At 30.7% G+C, this 26,665-nt stretch overlaps 6 protein-coding genes across 12 annotated transcripts; 1 reads left to right on the top strand and 5 right to left on the bottom strand.

Moving 5' to 3' along the window:
* Positions 1–144: 144 nt before the first annotated feature.
* LOC127063885 (FAST kinase domain-containing protein 5, mitochondrial) lies at positions 145–2,938 on the bottom strand. Of its 2 annotated transcripts, XM_050994167.1 has the most exons (7): positions 1,774–2,938; positions 1,497–1,658; positions 1,226–1,381; positions 921–1,143; positions 781–858; positions 406–702; positions 145–331 (listed from the first exon to the last, which is right to left on the bottom strand). In XM_050994167.1, exons 1-7 carry the CDS (start codon positions 2,787–2,789, stop codon positions 251–253), a joined length of 2,013 nt encoding a protein of 670 aa, XP_050850124.1. In that variant the 5' UTR covers positions 2,790–2,938; the 3' UTR covers positions 145–250. The 2 variants fall into 2 exon arrangements, with proteins under 2 accessions (XP_050850124.1, XP_050850125.1); XM_050994168.1 differs by lacking the exon at positions 145–331 and having other exon boundaries at positions 471–664.
* A 184-nt stretch (positions 2,939–3,122) lies between these two features.
* Positions 3,123–9,600, bottom strand: LOC127064172 (uncharacterized). Its single transcript, XM_050994815.1, has 4 exons — positions 9,374–9,600; positions 4,164–4,264; positions 3,857–4,049; positions 3,123–3,779 (listed from the first exon to the last, which is right to left on the bottom strand). Exons 1-4 carry the CDS (start codon positions 9,380–9,382, stop codon positions 3,639–3,641), a joined length of 444 nt encoding a protein of 147 aa, XP_050850772.1. The 5' UTR covers positions 9,383–9,600; the 3' UTR covers positions 3,123–3,638.
* Positions 9,601–14,286: 4,686 nt separating this feature from the next.
* On the top strand, positions 14,287–18,913 carry LOC127064120 (islet cell autoantigen 1). Of its 3 annotated transcripts, XM_050994711.1 has the most exons (7): positions 14,287–14,454; positions 14,669–14,937; positions 15,031–15,373; positions 15,476–15,751; positions 15,833–16,197; positions 16,282–16,460; positions 16,555–18,913. In XM_050994711.1, exons 1-7 carry the CDS (start codon positions 14,444–14,446, stop codon positions 16,672–16,674), a joined length of 1,563 nt encoding a protein of 520 aa, XP_050850668.1. In that variant the 5' UTR covers positions 14,287–14,443; the 3' UTR covers positions 16,675–18,913. The 3 variants fall into 3 exon arrangements, with proteins under 3 accessions (XP_050850668.1, XP_050850666.1, XP_050850667.1); XM_050994709.1 differs by having other exon boundaries at positions 15,833–16,460; XM_050994710.1 differs by having other exon boundaries at positions 15,833–16,460; positions 16,538–18,913.
* Positions 16,884–20,784, bottom strand: LOC127064119 (armadillo repeat-containing protein 8-like). 2 transcript variants are annotated; one of them, XM_050994706.1, is made up of 8 exons: positions 20,488–20,784; positions 20,291–20,364; positions 19,513–19,963; positions 18,945–19,439; positions 18,556–18,847; positions 17,944–18,467; positions 17,658–17,824; positions 16,884–17,532 (listed from the first exon to the last, which is right to left on the bottom strand). In XM_050994706.1, exons 1-8 carry the CDS (start codon positions 20,512–20,514, stop codon positions 17,496–17,498), a joined length of 2,067 nt encoding a protein of 688 aa, XP_050850663.1. In that variant the 5' UTR covers positions 20,515–20,784; the 3' UTR covers positions 16,884–17,495. The 2 variants fall into 2 exon arrangements, with proteins under 2 accessions (XP_050850663.1, XP_050850664.1); XM_050994707.1 differs by lacking the exon at positions 20,488–20,784 and having other exon boundaries at positions 20,219–20,359.
* A 456-nt stretch (positions 20,785–21,240) lies between these two features.
* On the bottom strand, positions 21,241–24,276 carry LOC127064121 (golgin subfamily A member 5). 3 transcript variants are annotated; one of them, XM_050994713.1, is made up of 8 exons: positions 24,150–24,275; positions 23,797–23,943; positions 23,302–23,675; positions 22,829–23,216; positions 22,467–22,671; positions 22,165–22,404; positions 21,861–22,094; positions 21,241–21,769 (listed from the first exon to the last, which is right to left on the bottom strand). In XM_050994713.1, the coding sequence occupies exons 2-8, from the start codon at positions 23,892–23,894 to the stop codon at positions 21,710–21,712; spliced, it is 1,599 nt and encodes a 532-aa protein (XP_050850670.1). In that variant the 5' UTR covers positions 23,895–23,943; positions 24,150–24,275; the 3' UTR covers positions 21,241–21,709. The 3 variants fall into 3 exon arrangements, with proteins under 3 accessions (XP_050850670.1, XP_050850669.1, XP_050850671.1); XM_050994712.1 differs by having other exon boundaries at positions 23,797–24,276; XM_050994714.1 differs by lacking the exon at positions 23,797–23,943 and having other exon boundaries at positions 24,150–24,274.
* A 438-nt stretch (positions 24,277–24,714) lies between these two features.
* LOC127064125 (ATP synthase subunit b, mitochondrial) lies at positions 24,715–26,395 on the bottom strand. Its single transcript, XM_050994718.1, has 4 exons — positions 26,229–26,395; positions 25,726–25,878; positions 25,241–25,593; positions 24,715–25,087 (listed from the first exon to the last, which is right to left on the bottom strand). Exons 1-4 carry the CDS (start codon positions 26,254–26,256, stop codon positions 24,911–24,913), a joined length of 711 nt encoding a protein of 236 aa, XP_050850675.1. The 5' UTR covers positions 26,257–26,395; the 3' UTR covers positions 24,715–24,910.
* Positions 26,396–26,665: the final 270 nt, after the last annotated feature.

Raw genomic sequence — 26,665 nt, 5'->3', positions numbered from 1 at the left:
TTGAAAAAATGTAATTTATACTTGAAAAAGTATGTCTGTGATATATGGTTTCTTTTATAATATATTATATGTTTCATATATATGTGTAAAAAATAGAATAGGAATTCGATCGAGTTTATAGTAAATGAATACTATATTAAAGAATAGATTACATATATACATATATTATTAAATGTAACATTGCGAATGTAATATTAATTTTTTAACGAACTTAAGTTTTTATAAAGTTAAGATAAAAATAGAAGAAATATTACGTATTTTTTATGAGATGTAGTAAATAATCCTTTTTCTCTCTTATATTTGAATGTTTTAACCAATTATTACCTGTTATCTAAAATATAATTCACAAATTTTATTTTATATTAAAATTAACGATTTGTATCAATATAACAATATTAAACTTACTAGAATAGGTGTGTATCCAATATGTTTTAGTTGCCTTAATTTTGCTACTATAATACCTGTTGGTTCATTAGTTTCTCTAATTGTATGCTTATAATGTACTACGACAAGTACTATCCATTTTACGTTTTTTGGAAATGTATCATCTATTCTCTTGATGTTAATATCAGGTATTTTTGATAAAATTGATTCAGCTGAGATAAAATTCTGTTTTTCATCCAGACCAAATACAACATGATTTTTTACAGAATGAGGTAATATTCTACCAGTATACAAATTTATATCATTTAGAATGATTTCCTAATATTAATATATTATTATATTATTGTATTATTTATACACATTAATTCTTTAATCTAAATACAAATATAGTCATACCTTCAAGACATATACAATTTCAGTAAATATCTTGTCTATCATGGATTTTCTGTTCATTTGCATTATCTCCCATTGTCGCTATTAAAAATGCATACATTATTAAAGTGTAATCTTTTAATATATATTACTTATATATATACCTTTGTTGAAGTTAGAAGAATACCTTCTGAAAGGAATGGACCGGTATACTCAGGTTTTTCTATCTTCAGATAATATTCTAATAAAGAATGTTCCCAGCCAAGTATATAAGCATCAGTTCTTAAGTTTATAAAAGACGGATCCATTGCTAATTTTATCAAATGGAGGGGAAATACACCTCTAATTGCTAAATATCGTAATATACTAACATACATCCATGGATATCTATAAAAGAAACATTACAGCTTGTCTACATTTAAAACCAATTTTGATAAATGATAAAAGTATAGTTTTAAAAAGTACTTGCTTAAATATCTCTGTCTTATCATTAGATAAACGACTAGTAATTTCCTCAATTATTTTATCATATATAGGATGTGTAGTGTCAACAGAGAATATATTTAAGGCATATGTTAATTTTTCTATATCTTTTAATCTTGCAGTCTTTATTTCATTATACATCCTAAATAATTGCATGAAAGTTTTATTATTCTTCACAAATTGGTTTATTTATAAATTTTTCTAAGAAAAATATATGTTTATTATTTTTAATTCGTATTAAACATATTTAGAATTACCTTGTTATAACTGTATCCAGTAATGGCTTCGTGTACATATGTACTTTAGCATAAACATGTATTATATGCATTAAACATTGTAAGTTGAGTTTTGAGAGAATTGGTATAATGCTATCTAGTAACATTTTGAAGTTAATCATTTCGTCATATTTCATGCTATACCTGTAAATGATACATACAATTATTTTATTATTATTATTAATTATACATATATAAATTTAGTAATATATATATATTTTTTAATTATAGTTAATATTAATTATCAATAAATCATTACCGTATCAGTTTTAATAAAGCTGATATGGTAATATCATCTGCTTTGTTTATTTCACAAATTAAACGATTTATGATTGCTTTTATAAGTTTGGGATTTTTAATTTTTGTCTTACTTTTAAAAAATCCCATTGCTATTATACCTAATTCGTTTATAGAAAGATCGTTTAAATGTTCTTCTAAAATGACTTCTACTTCATACATATTTAATGGAGTTTTACGATTAATATTAACAAAAAACATAAGTTGTACTAAATTTTTTGGTGTTAGTTTGTTTAGCTTTGAATTCATTTTTCTTAATAATTTCCATATAAAATTACTATTTTTATATACGTCAAGACAATAAAATGTATCAGCTATTAAAAACATTTTATTAATAGACCATTGTTTATATTGTTTTTCACAATGCCTATCAAGCAATTTAATTAAATCTTTAAAGCTTTTTGTATCTTGTAAATATTTTTGAAATGGTAATAAATTAAATAATACTTCTTGTAGTAAATTATCTGTAAGATTATTAATATTTTCCTTTAAAGCATTCAAGATACATTTATATCTTATTTCGTTAACATCATCATCACTTTTATTTATGATATTATATGACAATATCCTGAAAGCAGAAACTACTTCAACGGTATCAACTGTTGACCAATTTCTGTTTAATAATTTTTCTGCTTCTTCGTCTGTAACTATTACTTCCACTTTTCTTTGCGGTACAATTGTTTCATTGAAATGAATAGAATGTTGAAGATATTGACGAGCATATTGATTTTCCGTAATTCGACCATCTGAATTTACATCGTCGTAAATATATAAGTTTTGGTCATTGCACCGTTTTCTTTCATTAATAAACTGATTACCATATGTCCGAACATTAATAACATAATTGAATTTTTCTTTGGATTTTACCATTTTATTTATTACTCCTGATTTATAATTAATATTGCGAGATAACCTCAAAACTAAATCTGCACGATTTCTACACTCTTTTTTAATAATCGATTTTATTAAATTATTCATATTAAATAGCTAATTCCTTTAATTATGTAGTTAAGAATCAAATGAACGTTTCTTTTATTTATAATAACTTTAAATAAGAACACAATATTACTTCAGTGGTTATAAGATTCGTGCGAAATATGTAAACACACATAACCACATATTCTTTCGATAGAGAATACGGAGTCATGCGTTCACCAAGTATATTCTATATATATATATATATATATATATATATATATATATACACACACACACGTTTTTACTGAATTTTTCTTTGTTTTCTTATACAGTATTAGAAATGGTTTATAGAGGAAGTAAATATAGGTAAGTATATTGAAAATGATACAATGATACGATATTTCGTTAATCTTTATTACTTGGAGGAATAAATTTTCATTATTTGTACATAAAGATACTCGTACTTTCAACACACATATCATATGTAGATGAAAATAGAGAGATTTTGACATTTTACAGAATATAATAAATATATTTTTTTAATCGTGGTTTTTATTTTCTTAAGTATATCAAACGAATATAGATGATACAAGATCTATCGTTCTACGTTACTTATGTATTTCACAAGCGAAAAATAGTACAAATATATTCGCAAAGCAGAAAAGACAAGGCGAAAGGAAATAATTCTTCTTCTTCGATGTATTTCTCAAGAAAATCAGTACGTATTTTTAATTTCAAAATTTTTACATGCATATACACGAGGAAATAAATGTACATAGATCTGAATACGTAAATAAGATTAAAAGTCAATGTATGAAATATGAGCAAAAGAGTAAGGCATTTATAGAAAATTAGAATTTGTGAGATATTTGCGCTTAACACATGACATTTATTTCGGCATTCTTCAAATTAATAGTCGTTCGAGTTGGTCAGGTCTGATAGAAAGATCGCATCGATCAACGGTATTCTTTGGTTGATATACTTCCTTTTTCTCGATTGTTTGTCATAATCCGAACCGTAAATATCGTAGATGGTATCCAGATTGACTCCCTAAATAAAAGGAAAATATTCAAATATCTGCATCTAAAGACTCATCTAACAATAAGTGAAACTTAGCAGTTACTTACGCTCTCGAGAAGGCTTTTCCAAAATTTAGATCTTGGATTCGAGACGAAGTGTCGATTGGTCTCCTGTGATTTCATTTCGCCATTCAAACAATTTCTATCCCTTTTGGATTCATCGCATTCTTTATAAACTCCAATTGTATTCATTCGTTTCTTCAACATCTGACCTCGACAAGTAGGGTGATAGGGAAACTTTCTACAAAATGACAATCAATATTCAAATTATATCATTATCATATAATAGTTCCTTATTTTTATTACATATTAAATATAAGTAAATTAATAATTATTAACAAGTGTGTGTACTTACTCGCAATCCACATCGTCGAACCAACTGTAGTCCGACCATGCTTGTACACAGCAAGCGAAGAGAGGGATGAAGATGATGCATCGCCGAAAGAAATTCTTAAACTGAAACATTCATTGTTAGATAACAAATTTAGATTCATTTATTTAAAGGCATTATAATACGAATACTAGCAACTTTTATATTATATAACTCTATATATGTTTACTTTGTATGTGTAATATAATGAAAATATAATAATTATATTATAACTAATGAAATTAAGAATCGTATTGATATAAGAGAAAACAAGCGTCCGATATTTTTATATTTTCTAGGATATGCGTCAATTTAAAACAAAGAAATCTCTTTGGTCGCTTCAAATATAGTTTCTCTTGTTAGTTTCAGTAACGAGTACGACGGGAATTGACGAAAAACAGTGTTGTTTCTTTCATATAAGAGAAAAAGTATAAAAGGAAAAGAAAATAATTTGCTCCTATAACTGGATATATGTTGTCCAACATTTCTCTTGAAAATAATAGGATCTTACGATAGAAGATGTTTCTATCGAGCGTGCACCACACATTTCTCATATTTTTTCTACAATATTTGTCGAGTTATAGCAGTAAAACTACGACACATGATAAGTACATACACCACATTTGGAATAAAAAAGAGAAAGAAAAGATGGACATATGTCGAAAGAAATGAGGAACATACGTCGAAAGATTCTCGAAGATCGTCGAAATGAATAATCTTTATTTGTTATATCGAATACTAATCGGAAAAGATCGATGTTCTCATAAATCGTACAATGATTTTGTTTTCGTTATTTTACTCGATACTCGAATTATTAGGAAAAGACATTAGAATTCTCGTCTTTACTCTTCAAAATGGGATGGTAACTAATTGTGAGTAACTATCGAAGGGATTGACGCACCGATCACGTAGCGTACACCTCATAAAAGAGTCTCGCGTGATGCCTTTTTCGAATATGCGACCGATAACTTTCTTTTCCTCGGCTCATTTCATCTTTATCCTTGTTTATCGTTATTTATCCTATAATAAGTAAGAATATCCACCAACGAGAATACTTATGTCTTTCATTATTCTACGTGTTTGGATTTTCGCGCCTGGATTTTCAAATATTTAAAATCTCCAAAACAATCTCATCGCTCACGAAGGAACACTTAAAAATTTAATCGATTCTCATGGTAATCGAAATTCAATGGTAAGCATTTTTCTTCGACGGATAAATGCGTCGATCTTTATCAGTTAACAAGTAGCAATAAGCGATAAGCAAATACGAATTCACCGAATTGTTACCTCCCCAAAGATTACTTACTCGCAGAGGGGTAAAAAAATATAGCGAGATCACGAAAGAAACTTTGCCTCGGCATCGATCGTTCTTCCCTTTTCATTTTATACCGCATTTAATAAAGTAGAATATTCAAGCAAAATCATATATATATATATGTATGTATGTATGTATGTATGTATGTATGTATATATTTATATATCAAATATATAATAACGTTGAGAAAGTGAGAGAGAGAGAGAGAGAGAGAGAGAGATTTTAATAATATTAACGCAATCTTCTTAATCGTACGTTCTCGTATCGTTAAATCAATAAACTTGTCCATTTTGACGAGTTTAATCAGTCTTACTTGAATGATGATTTAAAATAAGATTTAATATATTTGGATAAAATTTTCTAAGGATTTTATTGCGAATCATTAGTTTGCCTCAGCCGTGGATTCGCTCGTCGATTGAAATTTTATCAAAGGACCCACATACGCACACATGTTAAAGAGAGAAAGAGAGAGAGAGAGAGAGAGAGAGAGAGAGAGAGAGAGAGAGAGAGAGAGAGAGAGAGTAGGTGTTTACGCGAATGTCGCAGCTGACTGAATTTAGTTAATTAGCGGCAATCGAAATTGCGGAAATTATACAAATGGATTGGTGGTGTAGCTCGAAAAAGGCTGCTGGTAGCCGCAACAATTGCAGCGTCTCCTTTTCATAGAAGGATGTATTTTGACGATTTACACAATTATTTGCGAGTGATCATCGATGTGAAGGTTTATTAAAAAGAAAATTAATGGTTATTTGCATCAATATACCGAAATATTTCTGAACGAGCTTTTATGCTGATTCACTGAAAACGATATCGAAGTTTTTCGAAACTCATCGTAAATGGAGAGAAAATCGATGGATTCATGGAATTGATAATAAAAAGAAATAATGAGAGAAAAGAAAAGCGATCTATTCACATAGAATATTTGTTTTTGTTTTTACAAATATCGTTTGGAAATCATTCAATCGTTCGTTCTTCTGAAAAGCATCACGGCAAAAGTATCTTGTTTATAAATACGAGTTTATATATAACCATTTCGGTCGTTAGCGTCGACAATATGCTTAATGAAAAATAAGTATTAATCTTCGAAATGTTTACGAATATACCGAGTATAACGCGTTCTTTCTTAGTTATGAAATATTTACATTTTATGAAGCATCGTACAACTACAACGTAACATTAGAAACATTGCATTAAGATCATTAGCAATACTCTCTCTCTCTCTCTCTCTCTCTCTCTGTTCCCCTCTTTCTCTCTCTGGATTTTTACATCAAGCAATGCGTGTAAGATGCCAGGATGACGATTTACGATCTAATTATGCGGCCACGTACAAGCTTCGTATAAAGTAACACCATGGGGTCACGTTATTAGCAAGATTAATCAATAAACCTTTGAGCGCGAAACGCGTCGATTCGCGATACACGATGAGTTCCGTTGTACGTATCACCTTCGTACTTTGATTAAATAGCTTTGACGTAATATCGATTTCATATTTTATTAATTAATCGCTAATTTGTATTTTGCGAAAATGAAATGGAGAAGCGACGATGAAATTCTCTAGGATAGGACTCTATGATATAGATTTTGATATCAATTTACAAAGCCATGATAAACTCTTAACCGAAACTTTTAGCCGATGTTTGTGAAGAAAGACAGTAAACTATGTTCACAAAGCAAAATCTATTAAAATAGATCACCGAACAGTTTTTGGAATCGATAGTGGACTAGCCAAAGAACGAATGACGCCACGTTTACTCAAGCACGAAGGTTTTTCCGAAATCGGAGAAGTGGTGAAAAAAGATATCGAATAGATTGTAAGATGAGAAATGGTTAAACGATTAGAAAGCGAAAAGAAATAATGGAAGGGAAATTTTAGTCGATTTTTCGCAAAAACGTTTCTACCCCGCTGACTTGTGATATCCGGTTAAAGTTCGTACAATAGAAATCTTTAACGTTCACCCTCTCCATCATTTTCGAGATTCTTGTAATACCGGGCTTCCTTTAAGCGAAACAAATGATAGAACAATGATTTTGATTTTAGATAGAAACTGCCGTCACGTTTGACGAAATCTACACGAGTATTCTTGATCCATAAGATAATTCATAAGATTTCATCAGCATTTGTATTGACGATGTTGAATTTACGATGATTGATAACGAACAAAAACATGATACGTCGATGGTTTGCATTTTATTCGATATTCTTCGATACGACAAAAGGAGAAGGGAGAGACGGTAATAACAATAGAGATAGAGATACAGATAGAAACGTAACGCAGTTTCTCTATCGCGGATGTAGGACGTAGCGGCGACTCTCTGTCTCGTGGCATATAAAAAGATTCCTTTTTCTTCGAGCTCCGTTGCGTCCCTCTGTCGCCATTGAATCTTTTCTTTGCTTTCGCGCAAAATTCGAAGGCACTTATTTTTCGATTTTATCAAGATCAATCGACGAGGTCGTGGACCGCGATCTTCGATTCTTTACTTCGCGTTAAGCGTTTAGCCTCGTTTTCGTCTAATCCCGTAAATATCCTAATTCATTAGCTTGATCCACGAGAATCTTTTTAAATCACGTATCCTTTTTACCAAATTGTTTTTTTCTTCTTCTTCCATCCTTTAGTCTTTATTTCTAGTGTTTTATCGCGGTTTATCATTTACAAGTTTTCTCTTCGGTTGATTATATTACGCGACTTAATTACAAATAGATTAACGTTGCATTTAAATACAATTTTACAAAGGATAAAATATTTATAAGGTGATTTCTATGGTTCTGTAACAAATGTTGATAAAATTATTTCGGTTCAATTTTGAATAGATTAAACTCGCAAAATGAAATTTAATCCAATTTTCATAAATTCGCGAATACGTAATAAGGTACGATTGGACGCAGGAAAATGAAATACTTTTCAGCATTTCTAGATTTTTGGAAGAGCAAAAGTTTATTTGGCAACTGCACAAGTAGACGCAGTGTCTTGGATGTAGCTATCTATCTGTGTATATACTCGTTCGTATTTTCTCTTTGTATAGTGATAATCATAAATAATAGAAAGGATTTTACATCAAAAGTTCGTTAAAAGTGCAAAGTTTTTGGTTCTAACATTTAAGTACCTACGTTGAATGAAATTTATTCGCGAATACGAGTATCCTGCATTTCTCAAGTAATACTCTAATTATATTTTTGGCATGTAGATACTTTTTACAGACTTTAATACGATTTGTTATCGACGTGTATACGAGGAAACGAACGAGCGAAAGTTTAAACAATTTTCGTAGCACATTTTCCGAAGTGAATTTTACGAGTAGTTCTGACGTAGCTAATACGTTTGCGTTTTCAATTGCTCTTTCGAGATACGAAACGAAGGGTTATAAAGGACTGCGTCCGAATGTAACTTCCTGCCCGAATAATAATCTACAAAGTAGTAGTCGTTGAAAAACTTGTTCAGCGAATTTCAACCTACTCTCGTTTTCTCAATATCGAGAAGATTATCTTATTTTTTAAAAAAATACATATAAACGCTACGATTTGCCTTTTTACGATTCAATTTTCGATATCGCACGAAGAAAGAATTACTTTAATTGTAAAGTGGAAAAAGACGGAAGTACATATTTCAGACTGTTCTTAAAAAAAAGAAAAAAAAAACAAGAAAAAGAAAAAGTAAGCTCGTCACTTTCTCCTGTGTATCACTTTTCGATATAATTTAAATTGAAGAGAATCTTTAGTAATCTTCTTAATCGTGAAACACGAAACGCACTGACATAAGAGAAGTAAAAGAAAAAAGAAAGAAACAGTCACTTTTGTGATCAACTAATGATCGAAAAACAAAGTAGAAGAAGAGGAAAAGAATAAGAAAAAGAAACAAGCGGAGAGTCGGATTTTAATCCTCACCGTCGACATTCTTGCGTTGGAAATCTTCAAAGTCGAAGAAATATCTTGTGGCAGATCTCCTTATTCTGAGGATTCTCTAGTAAGAAGAAGCAACCACCACGAGGTTGTCACGAGGCACGAGTTTCTGTCGAGGGTGGCGGGTCGTCGTTCACTGGGTAAAATAAGGAGGGGGTTGTTGGTAGCGCGGAGTTTGGAGGTTACAGGGCGAGTGATTGGTGGAGCTTGCGCGGGCTACATTTATACCGAGCGCGAGCTCTCACCCCCTTCTTGGTTCTTCTTCCGTACCACCAAGAGATTTCTCCTACAATCCTACCCACCATTGTCGATGCTTGCACCACCACCACCACCACCACCACCACCGCCAACACCACCAACACCACCACCACCACCGCTACTACCAATACCACAAACCACCACCATCGTCGTCATCGTCATCCCCGCGTTTCTCCTTTCCCTGACAGGACGTACGCGATTCTTATTACGTCATCGAGCTTAGTCTCCACCCAGAAATTCACGATAATATTACAGAAAATCCAACGAAACCACGAACGGTGCCAGAAGAGGGAGTAAGAAAAAGAGAAAGAGGAAAGAGAAAAAATATAGCCGGCAGACTCCGCGTCTCGACATCGAGCATCGACGTTTCTTAAATGTGCTTATGAATGAACTTTCATGAATGACGCCACGATATTTGTGGCTCCGGTTGTAGAGGACCGTCTACACAATGAAAATATGAATGACAGAAACTGGCGTAAGTCAACGAATCGTGCGAAATCAAATTAACTTGCATTTTTCTTATTCTTCAACAAATTTGACTGTCGTCCGTTGATTGCTGTCTTTGATTTATCTATACACCTATGTTCCTTCATTATTTTTTCATAAAAAAAACTTTTTAATTAATTATTAACAATGAGTTCGCAAAAGTGTACATTCTTTTTAATTTGAGATTTTCATTTATTTTTTTAGTAAAAAAACATTCGACGAGTCTCGGAGTTCTAGTTACGATTACGTACGCTCGATGAATTTACGTGGGAAGGCGCATTCGAAATGTTTGAAAGAAATCAAGAGTCTGGAATTGGTGCCCTTCGAAGATCTTAATTTCAAAATGAACTTCGCAATTTATATTTATAGTTACATATATATCTATATATATATTTGATATATCAGTACCGTGGAAGAAGATACACAATGGTTACTTTTATGTCTACAACGAAGGCTCCTTCGAATATTTTAATTTTCCTTTCGTATCGCGTAAAGCACACGGAATAGAAGATAGTTGTCTCTAAAGCAATGGATGCTTTAATACAGCTCGTCATTTTTCCGAGAGCCGTAATAAATGAAGGCACGAACGTATACATCGTAACTGTATGTACGTATTTACGTAGAAAAACAGAAAGATAAGGAAACAAAAATGAAATAAAAGTTTGCCTCAAGAAATTAATGAAAGTGAAATCATGTATTATTTACAGAAAAAGTAAGAAAAATAGTTCGTTCTCGAAAGAAAATAGAAAAAGAAAATTGGAAATTCTAGTAAGCTTCGCTATTAGAAAAGTTAAAGACGATGATACCGTTGATCGTACATTCGAGCAATTATTTTAAGAAACAATTAACTCGTCGCGATGACGTGGAATATGCTCATTAAAAGCAACAAGCAAGACTTGACAAATATTCGTTAGACGACTCGAGCTTCTTTTGTGTGACTTTTGTATCTTTCCTTCACGTCGGGCGATTTTTATTGTGATGATTTATGTCGAGAATGACTTTTCTAAATTGTACGATCTGCAAAATATTTATTTACCATATTTTCTATTTGTATTAGCATATATTCTCTTCGAGCGAGAATCTAACGAGTTGCCAGTCAACGGTAGGAAATTATCATTTTTAATATAAGCAGTGAGGCAATTAATTCAGCGTCCCAGATGGATTGAAAGAAACCAACAGAAAAAAAAACAGAAGGGAAAAGTAAATGCTGAGGTAGTTCTAGGGAGAAATGGGAGCCAGACCTATTGGCGCCTTCGCACCAAAAGGATCTGCGTAATTCAGTATTTATCACCGCTGCTGTCATGTATCCTATCCTCGGTATACTGACAGCTGCGACAAAGATACGTAAGAAAAATTATAAGGAATTTTGTTGCCCTTTTAAATGTTATTCTTCGAGATGAATTCAAGATTCAAAGATTTCTTTTATTTCACATCTCAGCAGAATGCAAATCGAACTCTTTATCAAGGAGTAGACACTGCTTCGCAGATCGAACTCAAAAATGAAAACGAAAGAAAGTTATTCGAAAAGGACTCGTGCTATAATTAATTTTCGATCTATATCTTTTCGCGTCTAACTCATTACTAACGCTTCCTAAATGTAATACAGGATCATTTAATTGACTTCACTTATGTAACGAGTGAGAAATCTACATAGATAGAAGACTTCTACAGTTTGAATATTACAGATTATGGTAACGATAGAGCAACTGCAAAGGCTGTTTCTCTAGCGAATTCGCATTATCCTTTGCTACATTTATCGTGGTAATTGAATTCGAAGAAAACTATTAATTGCGTAATTACGCGCGGTGATCTTTATATCATAATATCTATTGTTCTTTATTATATACTATCAGAGATATTTATATAGTATCAGAGATAAGTCAAAAAAATAAATAAAACTATTCGTACGTCGATAAACATCGAGACTTTCCTTTCATAAAATTTCGCTTATACGTTTATGAGGGCTTGGAAAATATAGGACAGGTTGTAGGATGTGCGTAGGTTGCTGGCGCCTGCGAGAAGGCTAACCAGATATACATTCGTGTTCTAATTATGTGCATTCGGGTTCAGAAATATCAGATTCGCTGATACATTGTTTCGATCGGACGAGTATAGGCATCACGTTTTGCAAGCCATATTTTACAATCTCTAATATTTTACCTTGGCGTTGCTGGTCGGAAGGATTCGATTTTCTTATTAACCCTAAATTCGTGCTTCTATTGTGGAATCGTTAGCCGTAAATAGTTGATTTCGGAGGGCCGGATAAGCGGAAGGGATACATCAAGAGTACGCAACTGTTATAAAATATTATGTACTTCGAAGATAGCTATAGAACCGCATCTGAGATCTCGATTATTCTTAATGGTAGTTGGAAGCTTTAAAATTACAGTGCAACATCCTTTTGCTCGTAACATTATGCTTACTACTTGAGTCATTAACCCTTTACCTATCATTTGCGTGATGACTCTTGATATGAGTCGTGATTAAGTGTTATTACCGATCTTCTCAGCGGCAATAGTGTTATATGATTTACAATGATTAAGTTAACGGACACGAAACAAATACTTAAAGAGCCAGCTCGTTTTAAACTCGAGACGACGATGGTCGATTGATTCCAGGCCAGTAATTAAACGTAACTTTCCCCTTTTTTACTCTATATGTTTCAGATTTTAAGCTTACCAACGAAAATTCTCCTTTTCTTTGAAAGGAATAAAGTGTGGATATTACCCGAAAAGTTTAAGAAAATAAGTTCAGGATAAAAGAAACCATTCGCCTGCAGCTTAATCGACGATGGCCCTACTTGAACTGTTTCGTATTCTTCATTTTCTACCATTCCTTTCGAATATTCCAAAATCTTCTAAAATTTTCTTTGATGTTCTCGATTCTTATAATTAAATGAATATTTTCCGATTCGCTTCGCGCGCGGATGAACTTCTCTTCTTCTTTCGTCTGACAACTTTTTGACTAAGTTTGACACGGACGCGATTACGAGGTAAGTGAGGACTTTTAAAATTTCTATCATCATCCATTATCCTAACTTTCAAAATTCTTTCTGTTATCAGAAGATCTGATTTTGATTCGTTATTCCACACATATGTACTTCTTCTACATAATTTTTCCTGATTGTTTTAGCAAATGCTTATGGCGATCTAAAGCATTAATATCTCTTGTGAGAAATGACCATAAAAGGCGACTATAAATGAAGCAACATCCTTACAGGATTGTCGCCGAATGTCTGCACCATTATCGTTTTCCTTTACGCTACATTCATCGATTATGATCGTCGGTTATGATCGTTTAAAACCTCAAACGTATTGTCCTCGTTTTCACGGATTAGACGTAAAGGATCTTATCTCGTTCGTATATTATCGTATAACGTTCATTTATGCTTTTCTTACTAATATTTTTATTATAGTTTCAAATGCTATTTTATTATCTACATCTGCTTTTTACCTTGTTTATCGCATCATACACGAATGTAAGAATTTTGTCTGTCATAAGGGGTTGTCCTATCATTGTACAGTGGTGCGCTCTTACGTTACTTGATTGAACTCTTTTTGAAACAAACATCTTGTATAAATATGATATGGTAAATTACGTTACTCATTTCTGTTAATACATCAGATCTCTATACTAATATAGATTATAAAATTTTTAATTTTATTTCTTTTTATCAAATTGACTTTTTATCAGTACTATCATTTACTCAACGCTTTTAGGCGATCAATATTCCTGAATGTTAGGCGATCAATTCCTGTGTGTAGAAAAAATATGTTGAAAGAATTAATTTTTATTTGCAAATGAAATGTTTATAAAATCTATTCATTCGCTAAGAAAATCTACTAAAAGAAAAAAAAGAAAATTTTCGAAAAATGAAATTATCTATATGGCAGAACAAAGAAAAAAATGTGAATACTATAGATACTATCTATTGTCATAGCAAGTATTCACTGAAAGTTGTATTCACATGTACGAAATAAAATAAATCGTTCAAGATATTAAAATAACTAAATATATCTGACACTATTTTTCTTTTATTTTATCGTAAACTTTATGTACCTTTCGTATAATAACAAATGCGCGTAATAAAAAATCCAATTTCTGGAATTTTTTGTATATGAAATATCGTTTACATGTATACAAGCCTTTTACTGCTCTAAGCGAACGTAGCCATGATTGTAAAACGGCAGTAACATGACATACGCTTGAAACGTCAAACTAGTATTAAACGTGTAAATACATTAATGCGTTGATCGAATGTATCGTTTTTCGTCATACCAATCAATATAAAACGAATGAATAGTAATCGTCATGAATACGTAGTAAGTTTTTTTTCAGTAATATTTACAAATAGATAAAAACTTATAAAATCGTTCTATTTTCATTTCTTTTGCTTTGATTAGATCTATATCAGTAAATGAATAAAGCTATTGGAAATGCTTATGTAAATACATACTTTCTTTTTTTAATCAGATTATTTTATATTAATAAAATTAATAAAATTAAATAAGATTAACAATTTTTCTATGTTAAAAGTGATAGAAACAATTCAGGAATATCGGGAAATTCGTTTGATCGCTGGATACAGAAGTCAAATGCACAAAATGATTCGCCAATTATTAAGATGCAACATCAATATTGGGTAACAAAACAAGCCTTATCTCGTAAATTAGGAAAAAAAGAAGATGACTGCATAGTTGCTTCAGATGCAGAATTGGATGCCAAACTGGAATTATTTCGTAGTATTCAAGAATCCTGTTTCTATTTGCAAAGAGTTATTGATAAATATCAAGAAAGATTATGCAGTAAGTATAATCCTAAAAATGATTCTCAAATTATAATTATCCAAACAGTAATGAAACAATAATGTTTATAACCATCATATCTTCGATTTCTAGATCTTGCGCAAGAAGAAAATGCTATGGGCCGTTTTCTAAAAGAAGCTGGTAAACAAGATAAAACAAGAGCTGGCAAAATGATGTTAGCTGTTGGAAAATCTTTGTCTTATTCTGGACAACAAAGACTCGCTCTAAGAGTACCATTGGGAAGGTTATATCAAGAGGTTGAAACATTTAGACAAAGAGCTATAGAAGATACATTGCAAAATGTTCAGTCAATGGAAAAAGCACGGACAGAATATCGAGCTGCATTATCATGGATGAAGAACATTTCTCAAGAATTGGATCCGGATACCTCTAAACAATTGGAGAGATTTCGAAAGGTTCAAACACGTGTCAGACAGTAAGCTTTTTTATCTATAATTAATAATATTTCTTTTGAAATAATATGAACCATCTGTCTATGATATAGTTTACCACATACATTTCTTTATTTAAAATATAGAGGGAAACTAGCATTTGATAACTTGGCTTTGGACTGCCTACAGAAAGTAGATTTGTTAGCTGCTGCCAGATGTAATATGTTTAGCCATGCCTTAGTTTTATATCAAAGTACTCTGCTTAATTTTACTAAAAAATCTGCACAAGCTTATTCTACAATAGCGAATAGCTTCAAAGGCTATCAAAGATACGATTTTATGGTTGTAAGAGAACTTGCAGAAACCTCTTCTAAATTGGCACAGGAAACTGGTGGGGATGATGATCCTGATAATAAAGATAAGTAAGTTAAAGATTAAAAATAAGATTATTTGTGATATAAGAAATTTTTTTTCTAATGAAATACCAATTTTTTTTATTTCAGATTATTATTTTTTGAAACGGATTATCATGATAATGTTGAAGAAGCTGAAGAGATAAAACCAATTACAGAATGTACAGATAAACAAAATGAGAAACTCTTAGATATCGAATCTGACCCGAAAGATGTATTGGAGTCAAAAGATTTAAATACTAGTTCAACCAAAAATGGAATAGTAGAACATCTTAATAGCGAACATAACAGAGAACTCGATCAATTTTTTGGAGATTTGAACCTTGAAATAAATAAATCTATAAATGATAGCAAACAAAAAATAGACAAAATAAATGTGAAAACTCATTTAGATATAGATAAAAGTTTGTCAGATCTGGATTTGGCAATGGATGTATTTGATATATGCGATACAGGTTTTAACTTAACAGACTTTTCTTCTACAGTATCAGAAAACCAAAGCACCCAGAGCACTCAACCATTACAATTATTGACTTCAGAAAATGCTGCATTTTTAAATGACATTATTAATGACAAAGATGAAAGTAGTAACTCAAATGAGTGGGATGCTATATTAAATGATACCTTTTTGCCACCAAATATATTAAAACAAAGTTTAGGTGATGCAACACTTGGTGTTGGACAGAAGGATATGCAACTTACAAATACAGATGATAAGGTAATTTTTTACGTTAAGATATCCGAAATAGTTTCCATATATCAAATGTTTATATATATGTAATATTTGATTAATAGTACATTTATTTTTGCAGAAAAAAAACAGGGTTGGAAAGGGCAAAGGTAATTCATGGTTAGATTTATTTGCAGAACTCGATCCACTAGCTAATAATCCAATGGAAAGCTTGGGTAATGATGGAGATGCACCTGTATAATCTGTATGACGTTGATATGATATTGTCACAACATGATTAGTTGCATAAACAGGACAAAGAATGATGCTTTATTTTTCATTATGCATACTGAGTGTTGATGAAATATTCATCCATTATCAACATTACGTGATTGCATAAATCTATACCTGCATTTAAGCTATTCAAAATAATTAAAAATATAATTAAATTTATATATTTTAAGAGTATGGTTTAAACATAACCATGATAAAGAGATATATTTCCATTTCATAAATTTTTCATACAAGCTCTCTACCAAAGATACAAGCTCCAAACATGTATTAAGGTCTACTAGTCAAATATTTATTTAAAATATATGAAAAAAATTTTGTTCTCACGATAATAAAATGTATTATGTGATTACTATGTAAAGATTATAGTACAATTTGCCAGAAGATGCACTGAAACATCGAATGTATATAAGCACTCTCATATTTTCTTGTATTTGTAATGTTTCTAAATGTTTGATTCTCCTTATTGCAATCGAGAACTCGGATTAAAAACTATTTTATTTGAAAGGTACTCGGAAGGTACCAAGCAGCATTCATACCTTCTCTCCTATACGTAAAGTATATGTTCATTCTCTAAGATAATTCTTTTTCTTTAAATAAAATAAATATAGTGTAAATAAGCTACAAGCTCAGGCTTAGAAATATTGTTTTCACCTTATTTCAGTAGGTTTAAGATGCTTATGTATTAACAAAAGCACAGGATCACAGTATTAATTCTACATCAAATAATATCATTCAAATAAAAAATTCACAAATTCAAAATCTAACCTTCGTCATTAACATGATCAATGTTCATGCATCATAGAATTGTGCCATGGCAGTTTTTACTCTGGAATAAAAATAATAATAACGTTAAAACTTCATTATATATGTTATATTGCATGCTCTATGTTTTTAATATACATGTGTAATGACTTTTAATATAGAAAAAGTAAAAAATAAATAGCAACATACTTATCAAATAGTTGAGAATCTTTCGTGTGACGTAATTGTTGAAGAATACGATAAAGGCCTAATTCTTTTAAACGTGCTTGACGTTGTGCTGCTCCAGGTTCTTCTCTCCACACTAAATTGCACACGCAAAAAATTGCTGCAACTTGTAGCTTTACATTGCTATGCATCTATGATAATGAAATATATAATAAAAGATTCGGTAATATATACAGTTATTTACATTACTAATTAGTTATTAGAATACTAATTAGTCTCTCTTAATATATACAAAACGACTAATATTTACCATGTAATCCATTAGCTTCTTTAAAACATCCTCATTAGCCATTATATGATCTCTGGCGCGATCACCGTCAGCTACATTTGCCAAAATACAGAGAGCTTGTTCCTTTACATCTGCTGGGTGTTCTGGATCTTCTAATACTAATATAACTGCTTGCATAAAATGAGCTGCATGTTCACCCATTATACGATCTATGTGTGCTTTTGTAGAAAGCAAATTTCGTAACAAACCAAGCGTCTTCATTAAAACTGCTAATTCTGGATCAGCCAAAAGACGAAAGATTTGGTCAGTGCCTAAGCAAGATAATATTTGTGACTTCACACGTTGTTCCGCTTGAAAAGCAACATTCATCAAAGCCCAAATGCCATTTAATCGTAATGCTGGATCGGGTCGTTTGGTAAGAGAACACAATAGTTCTACTCCGCCAGATTCAAGAATTGGTTCTTTGCTTGGACTGAATTCTAATAATAAATTACACAAAGTGCTTGAGGCAACAGTCAATAAATCATCTTCACTTTCTGTTCTACCTATGAAGAAATGATAACAAAATCATATTGGATCAGTAAATTGTATGCATTGTATATTTATTTATCATTACCAACAATAATATGATACCTTCCAACCCTTTATCTGCACCATGAAGTAATTGCATGAGGGGCCTCCAAACTGCATGATCTTGAAACGTTGTGCGAAGCTGTTGCACACTTCTAGAAAGAGAATGTAAACATCTAACTGCAGCTAAACGAACTCGAGGACCACCAGGATCTTGTAAACCAGAAACAACTTGTTCCATTAAACTCTCCGTTTCTATGATGCGTTTTCGAATGTCTTCATCATTAGCACCAAGAGAAGCAAAAGCTCTAAATGCAGCTTGGCGCATATCTTGTGTTAATGTCGCATCTTGAACCTATAAATAAGAATAATAAAATAAATTTTGTGTTAAATAAAGCAATTAAATTCATAGATATTTAAATACCGATATCAACAAAATATTTAAACTCTACCTGTGAATGTGGTCTTAATAACTCGGCTAATGTTGGAATAAGGTGATTACTAATAGAAGCTAAACGTTGCAAATCAGTATCAACTTCTGTAAGATAAGCTAATGTCTCTGCTGCAGCTATTCTTTCTCGTGGTGGCCGATCTCTATGACAAAGTCTCACAAGACAAGGTAAAGCACGATATACGACTCTTGGATCTGTAGACGGTAATGCACCAGCCCTATGCATATAAGCTATACATCTTGCAGCTTCCAGTTGGACTAATGAACTTCTCTCACGTCCCATCAATTGTCCTAACGCTACGGGTACAAGTTTACCTCTAAGAGTATTACTTGTTGTTGCTCCCGCAACCATAGCAGACACCATATGATTTTGATAGCACATGTTTGCAAGACAAGCCAATGCAGGCAATTGTACATCAGCTAACGGCGAATCGAGTTGCATTGCTAATGTTTCAACCGCTCCTCCTTTAGAAAGGGCATTTTGTTCTTCCGCAGTCTAACAATAAAATAAATTAATTTCTTTTTACTTATAGAAAAATTAAAAGCCCAAACACATTATATATTCATACCTTACATGCCGTTGTTAAGATTGTTGCTACGCAAACTTGACAAGTAACAGATCGGCTTGCTAATGATAATAAACGTGGCACCAAAGCAGGATCCTGGTATATAGAATGAACAGGTGCTGCGGTGTGTTGGAACACTGTACGTAAGCAACGCAGACATGCTTCGTTTAATGAATCTAATATTTTTCCTTTTCCTTCTGCATTGGAATCAGAGATAGGCATAGAAAGCAAAACTTGAAGAAGTAATGGTACCACACCCAAGTCAATGAGAGCTAAGACATGTTGATCAGTACCCTTAGCCAAAGAACCTAATGTTACAGCTGATTCTAGCTGTATACGCTCTGCTAGTGTGCCAGATGAATTACCAAGTAATTGTAACAATCGAGGCACTACACCTTGTGCTATTACTGAACCTTTTTGTCTATTGCTTCCAATTACAGAATTTTTAAGGCATCTAAAATAAAAAATCTGATATTATTACAGTTTCTATATACAAAGGATTATATATATATATATATTTATAAACAAGAATCGCATAGATAATTGAGACATATATTAAACAAATATGTGAAATTTATTTTCATCACAGTAATAGCACTTAATTCAAAATAAATAGCAAAGTAAACATTTACGATTTATTTAAATAATAAAATTTTATACGAATCACTTATATAATTAATAACTAATTCATGACTTCTTAATGACTAACGTTGGTATGTATCTTCTAAAAATGATATTTGTGCATAATCGGAATTAGAGGTTAAGTCTCACGCTCACTCACATAATTGCTTGTAAACATTTATGAGGATCCGGCGAATACAGCTCATCGATGTAGCTCCTTGAACTTTCAACATCCTAAGGATATAATGGAAAAGTCATTTTTTTAATTCACTGTCATTAACTATACTTACATGATATTAATACCAAAGCCAAAAGCAAAACCGGTGCAAACTTGTAAATCTGATCTCGTTGACTCACCATGAATGGCTGCATCACCGAAACCATGCTTTCCCTCTTTATTTCTACATAAGTATTATTAAATCTTCTATTGTATTATTCTTGGTACGACCGTTCACCACGAGGAACAATCGATGCCAGTTTCCTTATTACGTGAATATTCGGAATTTTTACGCTCAAGCCGAGGAATGAGGATAAACTACGTTCTGATATTGTATCAAATTTTGTCACAGTTCTACCAACTATAGAAATTAATTCGGTCCAATGAAAGTTTTTCTCCTTTGCCTTTGCCAATAGGTGCATTAATATTGCTATCTCTGTATAAAAATGATAACATCCGATGTATAAATTGTGTGGATAGCACGTCAAAGATAAAAAAATTGTATTTTATAACTATTGTTTTTTTTTTTATCGATTTGATATCACATAGGAATATAAATTTCGTAGGATTTGGGAAAGTATCATGTAATAATATTTCTACATAATTGTAATCATTGTTTAAAAATATTCCCTAGGCTTAAATCACCCATTTAAAAAGGAAATATGATTCTAATAATAAAGTGATGTTTATCAAAATTCTACCATCATATAATTTATACAAAAATTAACTTAAGAGCTCTTTAATGTCACTATCAATCAGAAATAATAAAATATGACTTTAATTGATGTTAATACGTAGGTAACAAAAATTTTTGATTTATAATCAGTTCATAATTCTATCAACAGTTGGCGATCCTATCCAGTGGCAAATGTAACGTTTTAAAGGACTGAATCTTTCTTCTCTTAGAATTTGCAATTTTTATTGACACGAAGCATCGACATGAATTGCATACAATCAATGTATATTCGTGTGTATTATACTTTTATTCTTCTATCGTCAATTATTTAATAAGATTTATTAGATTTTAAACATTCTCACTTTAGAGTTTCCCAATTTCTACAACTTTTTATTTGATACCACAATATTTAAAATGCTTATCATTTTGTAATTATTAATCAAAGTGAATCGAAATTTTTGGTAGATCTTCATTAAGCAATGATTAATTTTTGTTAAAAATTTCAAGACAGTCTATTTTCAAATATTAAGAATAAAATGAAGAGTATTACATATACCTTAATTTATGATAATTAAATAATTTATAAAAGTTTAGCATACTGAGATAACTCTATCAATAATTAACTTCTTTGCTAAATATCTATATAAAAATAACAATGATTTCTAGTTATCTAATGTTAATTTATATCAATGTGCTTCTGGTGATTGTGAAAAGAGTACCACAAGAACCCAGAATTGAAGTAATGCCTAAAAAACGTAAAAAATAATTAACAGATATTTACACAGTAAGCAATAATAGGATTTTAATTAATTAGAATAAAATTTGCTATATACTCGCCATATAAATTAGTACTAAAATTCTTGCAAGTGGATATCGTCTTAAAAAAACTCCTGTACGAATACTGATAGCATCCAATGAAGAATAAGCTCTCTTTACTCGTCTGGTGACACCAGTATCAAATGGTGTTTCCATTAAAAACATAGGAACTTGAGTTTTTACATCATCATTATCGTTTGTATTATTGTATGCTACATTTCTATTGGAATTTCCTATAATAGTTCTAAACTCAAGCTAATAACAAGATATATTATTATAATTTAAATTAAGTAATAAATAAAATTTTTTATTCTATTAAATTTACCTCTAGTTTTTCAAACTGAAGACGCAATGCATTACGTTCTGTTGTTATGTTCTCTAGTGCTTGTTGTTTCAGCACTAAAGTTTGAGTAAGAGTGGCTAATCTAGATTCTACTTCACTATTTGGTGTAGATGTTGCAGACAACTGCAACCGGAGTCTAGATATTTCTGCATCTTGTTTTTGTATTTGTATAGTATAATTATTTTGTTGACGAGTTATTTCATCTTTTAGTGACCTTATCTCCTAAAATAAATTATTCTTATTTTTGTTAATCGAAAAATCTACAATCATATACTATATGTTACCTCCGAGTGTAATCTTGCAATTTCTTCTGCATCTTGTCTTCTTTGTCTTTCACTTGCAAGACTCTCTTGAGATTTTAAATTTATTTCATTATATCTTTGTCTCATTTTTTCTAAATTAAGATCAGTATTATTTAATTCATCACGTACTGTTCTTAATTGTTCATGAGTTTGTTGATTTTCTTCTCTGAGAAGATCGCGTTCTTGCCTGTAATATTATCTATATATTTATTTATGTATATATAATATATATAATAATTTTTATTTTAAAACTTAGTATGCTTAATATTTGTTTTGAAATTGTTTAATTAATTATTATAGTTTTATAATATATTATTATAGTAATATAGTTTTATAGTTATTACCTCAATTGTTTTAATTCTACAAGAGTAGCATCATCTATGCCTGTAAATTCATTTCGTCTTAACTCTGCTATTAACTTTTCTTTGTCCTGTAATATTCTAAAAGCTCTTGCTTTATGTTGTTCTAATTCAGATCTAGTGGAAAGTAATTCTAATCTACTTCTACTAAGAACAGTTTGTAAATCTGTCATCTGTTTTAACATTTGGATGTTTGTAGTTCTTAAGGACTGTAATTTATTATTTAACACTACAATCTGTTTTTGATGATCTGTTAAAGTTTCAGATGAAGATTTTAATAAAGTATCAGGTGAAATTATTAATTCATCTGTGTCTAATGATTGCACTTTTGAATCATATGAATATTTTGGCTCGACAACTTCCAAAGTATGATCTAGATATAAGTTAAAGAAAGAAAATAAATTGTACAAATTTATTGCAAAAAATTAAAATTATAATTAAGAATTATATATAATTACCATCATCTGCCGCTCTTTGTATCATTTGTGAATCAAAAGCATTATCTTGATATCTATGTATTTGATTTCTTAAATGCATATTTCTAATTTGTAGGTCATTTTCAAAACTATAATTTTCACCATCAATTGTATTTATAGAAGTACATGTACTTTCAGGATTTGGTTCATTATTCTGAACTGATAATTGTAATATGGAATCTATATTATTCGTAGGTCGTTCCATTAATAATGAAGGTATTGGCGACGATAGTCCAGATTCCACTGTTTTTGTCACACTTTTTGACGATGTATTTAGATAGTCCAAAAGATTTTCTTCGTGTGTAAACTGTTTTGGAGTTTCCAAGGAAGATTTTGTAATAATATTATTATCGTAGCTGAAATAGGCATAAATACATAGATCTTACACAAAAGAGGTTTGGTACTGTATAAAGTTAATATCTAGTTCTTAAGTGTAAATATACAGCACTTCATTACAAAAATAATATTAATATTTACCGCTTCCAATAATCACTGTTCAAGACAGTTGCACTATTTTTATCTATCTTATTCAATAGATCCTCTACTTTATCTGTAATATCTGACAGCCAAGCCATTTGGACACATATACACACCTATGTGCTATGACGTTTTTACTATAATTCTCTACCAATAAAAATACTTGTAAAAATTTAATGAACAAATTTTTGATTTCCAATTTTTTATTTTAATGCGTTATGTTAATACTTGCATTAAAAAAGTGATTTGAAAAATAAACAAATTGGTAAACTAAAACTGCATTCGTTTTTTATCGCAAATATTACAACTGATGACGACTACAGATTAGTACCGAAAAGTACCAAAATACATACTCGCAAATGCTCGCACAACTCGTTCAGTGTTAAAGCTGGTTTCATCTACAATTCCGACATATCGCAGCTGATTGCAATCATGGTTAAAAGTACAACCATAAAGCTTATACTTACGTATAGAATGGTTGTGTCTATGAAAATATGGGACGGCTCATTAAAAGAGGATTGGAGGATTAAGAAAAAATAATATCTATTGTTCTGATTGGACCAAATTGAAATAAGCACTTTCGTTTGATCATGGAATTCTAGAAAGTATTATTAAAATCGATATTTTTGGATTTTTATATATAAATAAAAAATTTTTGTTATGTTTTAGCGATTTTTAGAGCTGCAATTATTTTAGATCTTGAATTTCATTTTATGGATGAAATCTCAAATTTTTTATAATATAAAAACACAGTAAACATTCATGGAAAATACTTCTATTCGTAATACTTTTTCATTTTACAATTTATATCTTAGAAATGTATAATAACAATAAATAAAAGTACTACGGTTATATAAAGAAGTAAAATAGAAAAAAAGAAACATGACACATGAGAAGAGAAATTCGGTTAAACAGAGGTATCATCAAGCTGTATTGAAGATTTTATTAGATCATCAAAATTTGATAATAATATTGTTTAATTAATAAAGATATTGTTTTTATTCGTTTGTAGTATACTCATAGTCTATTTTAGAATGAGTCATACTAATCTTTCTATTTCTTCTAACAGACTTACATAAAGGATTTTATTTGTATTTATATTTATAATAATCCCTTATGCTTTTGAAGCAAGTGCTTGAAGATCTTTGATACATTGTTGAAGAGTTGCTTTTTCTTGTTCTGGTGTAATGGCTTTTAACACATTCTTTATGATCCACTGTACCATATGTTTTTGAGCTATTCTTCGCTCTACTATCTGTATTTGAGCATTGTAGTCTAAACGATTCTTTACCTAAAAATACAAATATTAATATATATATATATGTGTGTGTTTGTGTGTATATGTGTGTATGAAGTATTACCTTTATATCTCATTAGATTAATAATATATGAACTACATTTAAATATATTTTTATAATATATGACAAGAATAAAAATGATCTACCTCGTTATAAATTTGAGCAAGACGTTCCCTATATACAGCCTCCAACTGTATTTTTATGTTTTCTCTCTTGGCCTCCATGAGGAGGCTTTGTCCTTCGGCTCTCCATACTGCATCTTTTATATTTTTTATATTTTCTTCGGCAGTGTCGATTTGTTCCTTTCTACTTTCTTCCCATGACTCAATTTCAGCATTTTGTTCTTTTTCTAGATATTTTGATAAAGGAGGCCCTAATTTCTTAACCAAAATTATCCATATAACCACAAATGAAAGAGCATTATAAAATTCATGTTCTAGGACATATATTTCTTTGGAAAGTAAATATGTTCCTACACTAGTAGCAAACATATAAGGTCCTGAAAATAAAAAATTTTATATAAAAAATAATTATATATATTTAATTAATTATAATTTAAATAAAACATATATAACTACTACCGTTATCAATAAAGGAATACAGGTAAAAGTTATTATTTGTTGCAGATTACCTGTTACTCCAGTTTTTGAGTAAAAGAAAGTAAACCATTCATCAGGAATAAATCCAAATCTGACAGGAGGTGGATCTACTAGACGTACGGGTCTAGGGCCATTTGACATTGTAACTGCCTGTATACCACGAATAGCTAATGGTAATGTTTGAGCTAAATAACATAAAAATACATTCCTTTTATAAGATTTTATCGCAAAACAAATCAATCAATAATCTATCATTAGCACAAATGAGTCCATTAGCTATTAATAGAGGTTTAAAAAATATAATTAATTTTGGTTTAAATCGAATCGATTAACTAAAACTTAATTTATTGAAATATTGACAAAATTGAAAAATATATTATTATATAATAGAAATGAAATAAACGGTAACTACATATACAAATTATGGTAATAGCAACGGATATGATATAATGTATCGCATTAATATCAAAAATATGTTCACTATTGTTGTATTTTAGAAAATTATTATTTCATCTTGAATATAAATATCAATTACCATTACGAAGGGCAAGTCTCGACAACATTTTGGAACCACTCTTCTGTCGTCACTTCCACGGGTCTCCGTAGTATAAAATCTCGAGACAATCCGATATTTTCCGAAATTGTACGAGATTGCCCGAAACCATCCGAGACTAACCTCTTTAACTCGAGCGATAACAGGCAGTAAGTAATAGTTAGTAGCTTATTAGTATTTCTGCTTGCTTATTGGTTACTTTGATTTTCGAATGATGGAATCAGATGGAAAAATTTTGATAGATAATGGTCTCTAATGTGTTCAGGAAAAATATGTATTAATTATTATTTTATGTAAGTTTGAATGACAATACTAAAATTAAATATATTTATTAGAACGTATAAAAGTTATAAAAAGTCTCACATATATACTTTTAATCTAGTAATATATATTTATATTAATCACATAACATACACACG

This window comes from Vespula vulgaris, chromosome 5 (genome assembly GCF_905475345.1).
Source record: "Vespula vulgaris chromosome 5, iyVesVulg1.1, whole genome shotgun sequence".
Taxonomy (NCBI): domain Eukaryota; kingdom Metazoa; phylum Arthropoda; class Insecta; order Hymenoptera; family Vespidae; genus Vespula; species Vespula vulgaris.
This window is presented reverse-complemented; position numbering and strand designations above follow the sequence as displayed.

Bases quoted from the DNA above. Each gene is read 5' to 3' on its own strand.
- LOC127064119 (XM_050994706.1), bottom strand. From the start codon at position 20,514: ATGGTTTCGGTGATGCAGCCATTCATG. The intron at 19,440-19,512 runs GTATGAATATAT...TTTTATTGTTAG, and splicing joins TCTTAACAACGGCATGTAAG to ACTGCGGAAGAACAAAATGC. The intron at 17,533-17,657 runs GTATGTTGCTAT...TTTTTATTCCAG, and splicing joins GATTCTCAACTATTTGATAA to AGTAAAAACTGCCATGGCAC.
- LOC127063885 (XM_050994167.1), bottom strand. From the start codon at position 2,789: ATGAATAATTTAATAAAATCGATTATTAAAAAAGAGTGTAGAAATCGT. The intron at 1,659-1,773 runs GTAATGATTTAT...TATCATTTACAG, and splicing joins GCTTTATTAAAACTGATACG to GTATAGCATGAAATATGACG. The intron at 1,144-1,225 runs GCAAGTACTTTT...TTTCTTTTATAG, and splicing joins GATAAGACAGAGATATTTAA to ATATCCATGGATGTATGTTA.
- LOC127064121 (XM_050994712.1), bottom strand. From the start codon at position 23,894: ATGGCTTGGCTGTCAGATATTACAGATAAAGTAGAGGATCTATTGAAT. The intron at 22,672-22,828 runs GTAATAACTATA...ATAATATTACAG, and splicing joins GTAGAATTAAAACAATTGAG to GCAAGAACGCGATCTTCTCA. The intron at 22,095-22,164 runs GTAAATTTAATA...TCTTGTTATTAG, and splicing joins TTCAGTTTGAAAAACTAGAG to CTTGAGTTTAGAACTATTAT.
- LOC127064172 (XM_050994815.1), bottom strand. The intron at 4,050-4,163 runs GTAAGTACACAC...GTCATTTTGTAG, and splicing joins TTCGACGATGTGGATTGCGA to AAAGTTTCCCTATCACCCTA. The intron at 3,780-3,856 runs GTAAGTAACTGC...CCTTTTATTTAG, and splicing joins GGAAAAGCCTTCTCGAGAGC to GGAGTCAATCTGGATACCAT.
- LOC127064120 (XM_050994709.1), top strand. The intron at 14,938-15,030 runs GTAAGTATAATC...TTCGATTTCTAG, and splicing joins ATATCAAGAAAGATTATGCA to ATCTTGCGCAAGAAGAAAAT. The intron at 16,461-16,554 runs GTAATTTTTTAC...TTATTTTTGCAG, and splicing joins TTACAAATACAGATGATAAG to AAAAAAAACAGGGTTGGAAA.
- LOC127064125 (XM_050994718.1), bottom strand. From the start codon at position 26,256: ATGTTGTCGAGACTTGCCCTTCGTAATG. The intron at 25,879-26,228 runs GTAATTGATATT...TATGTTATTTAG, and splicing joins GAGACTTGCCCTTCGTAATG to CTCAAACATTACCATTAGCT. The intron at 25,088-25,240 runs GTAGATCATTTT...TTGTATTTTTAG, and splicing joins TTGCTCAAATTTATAACGAG to GTAAAGAATCGTTTAGACTA.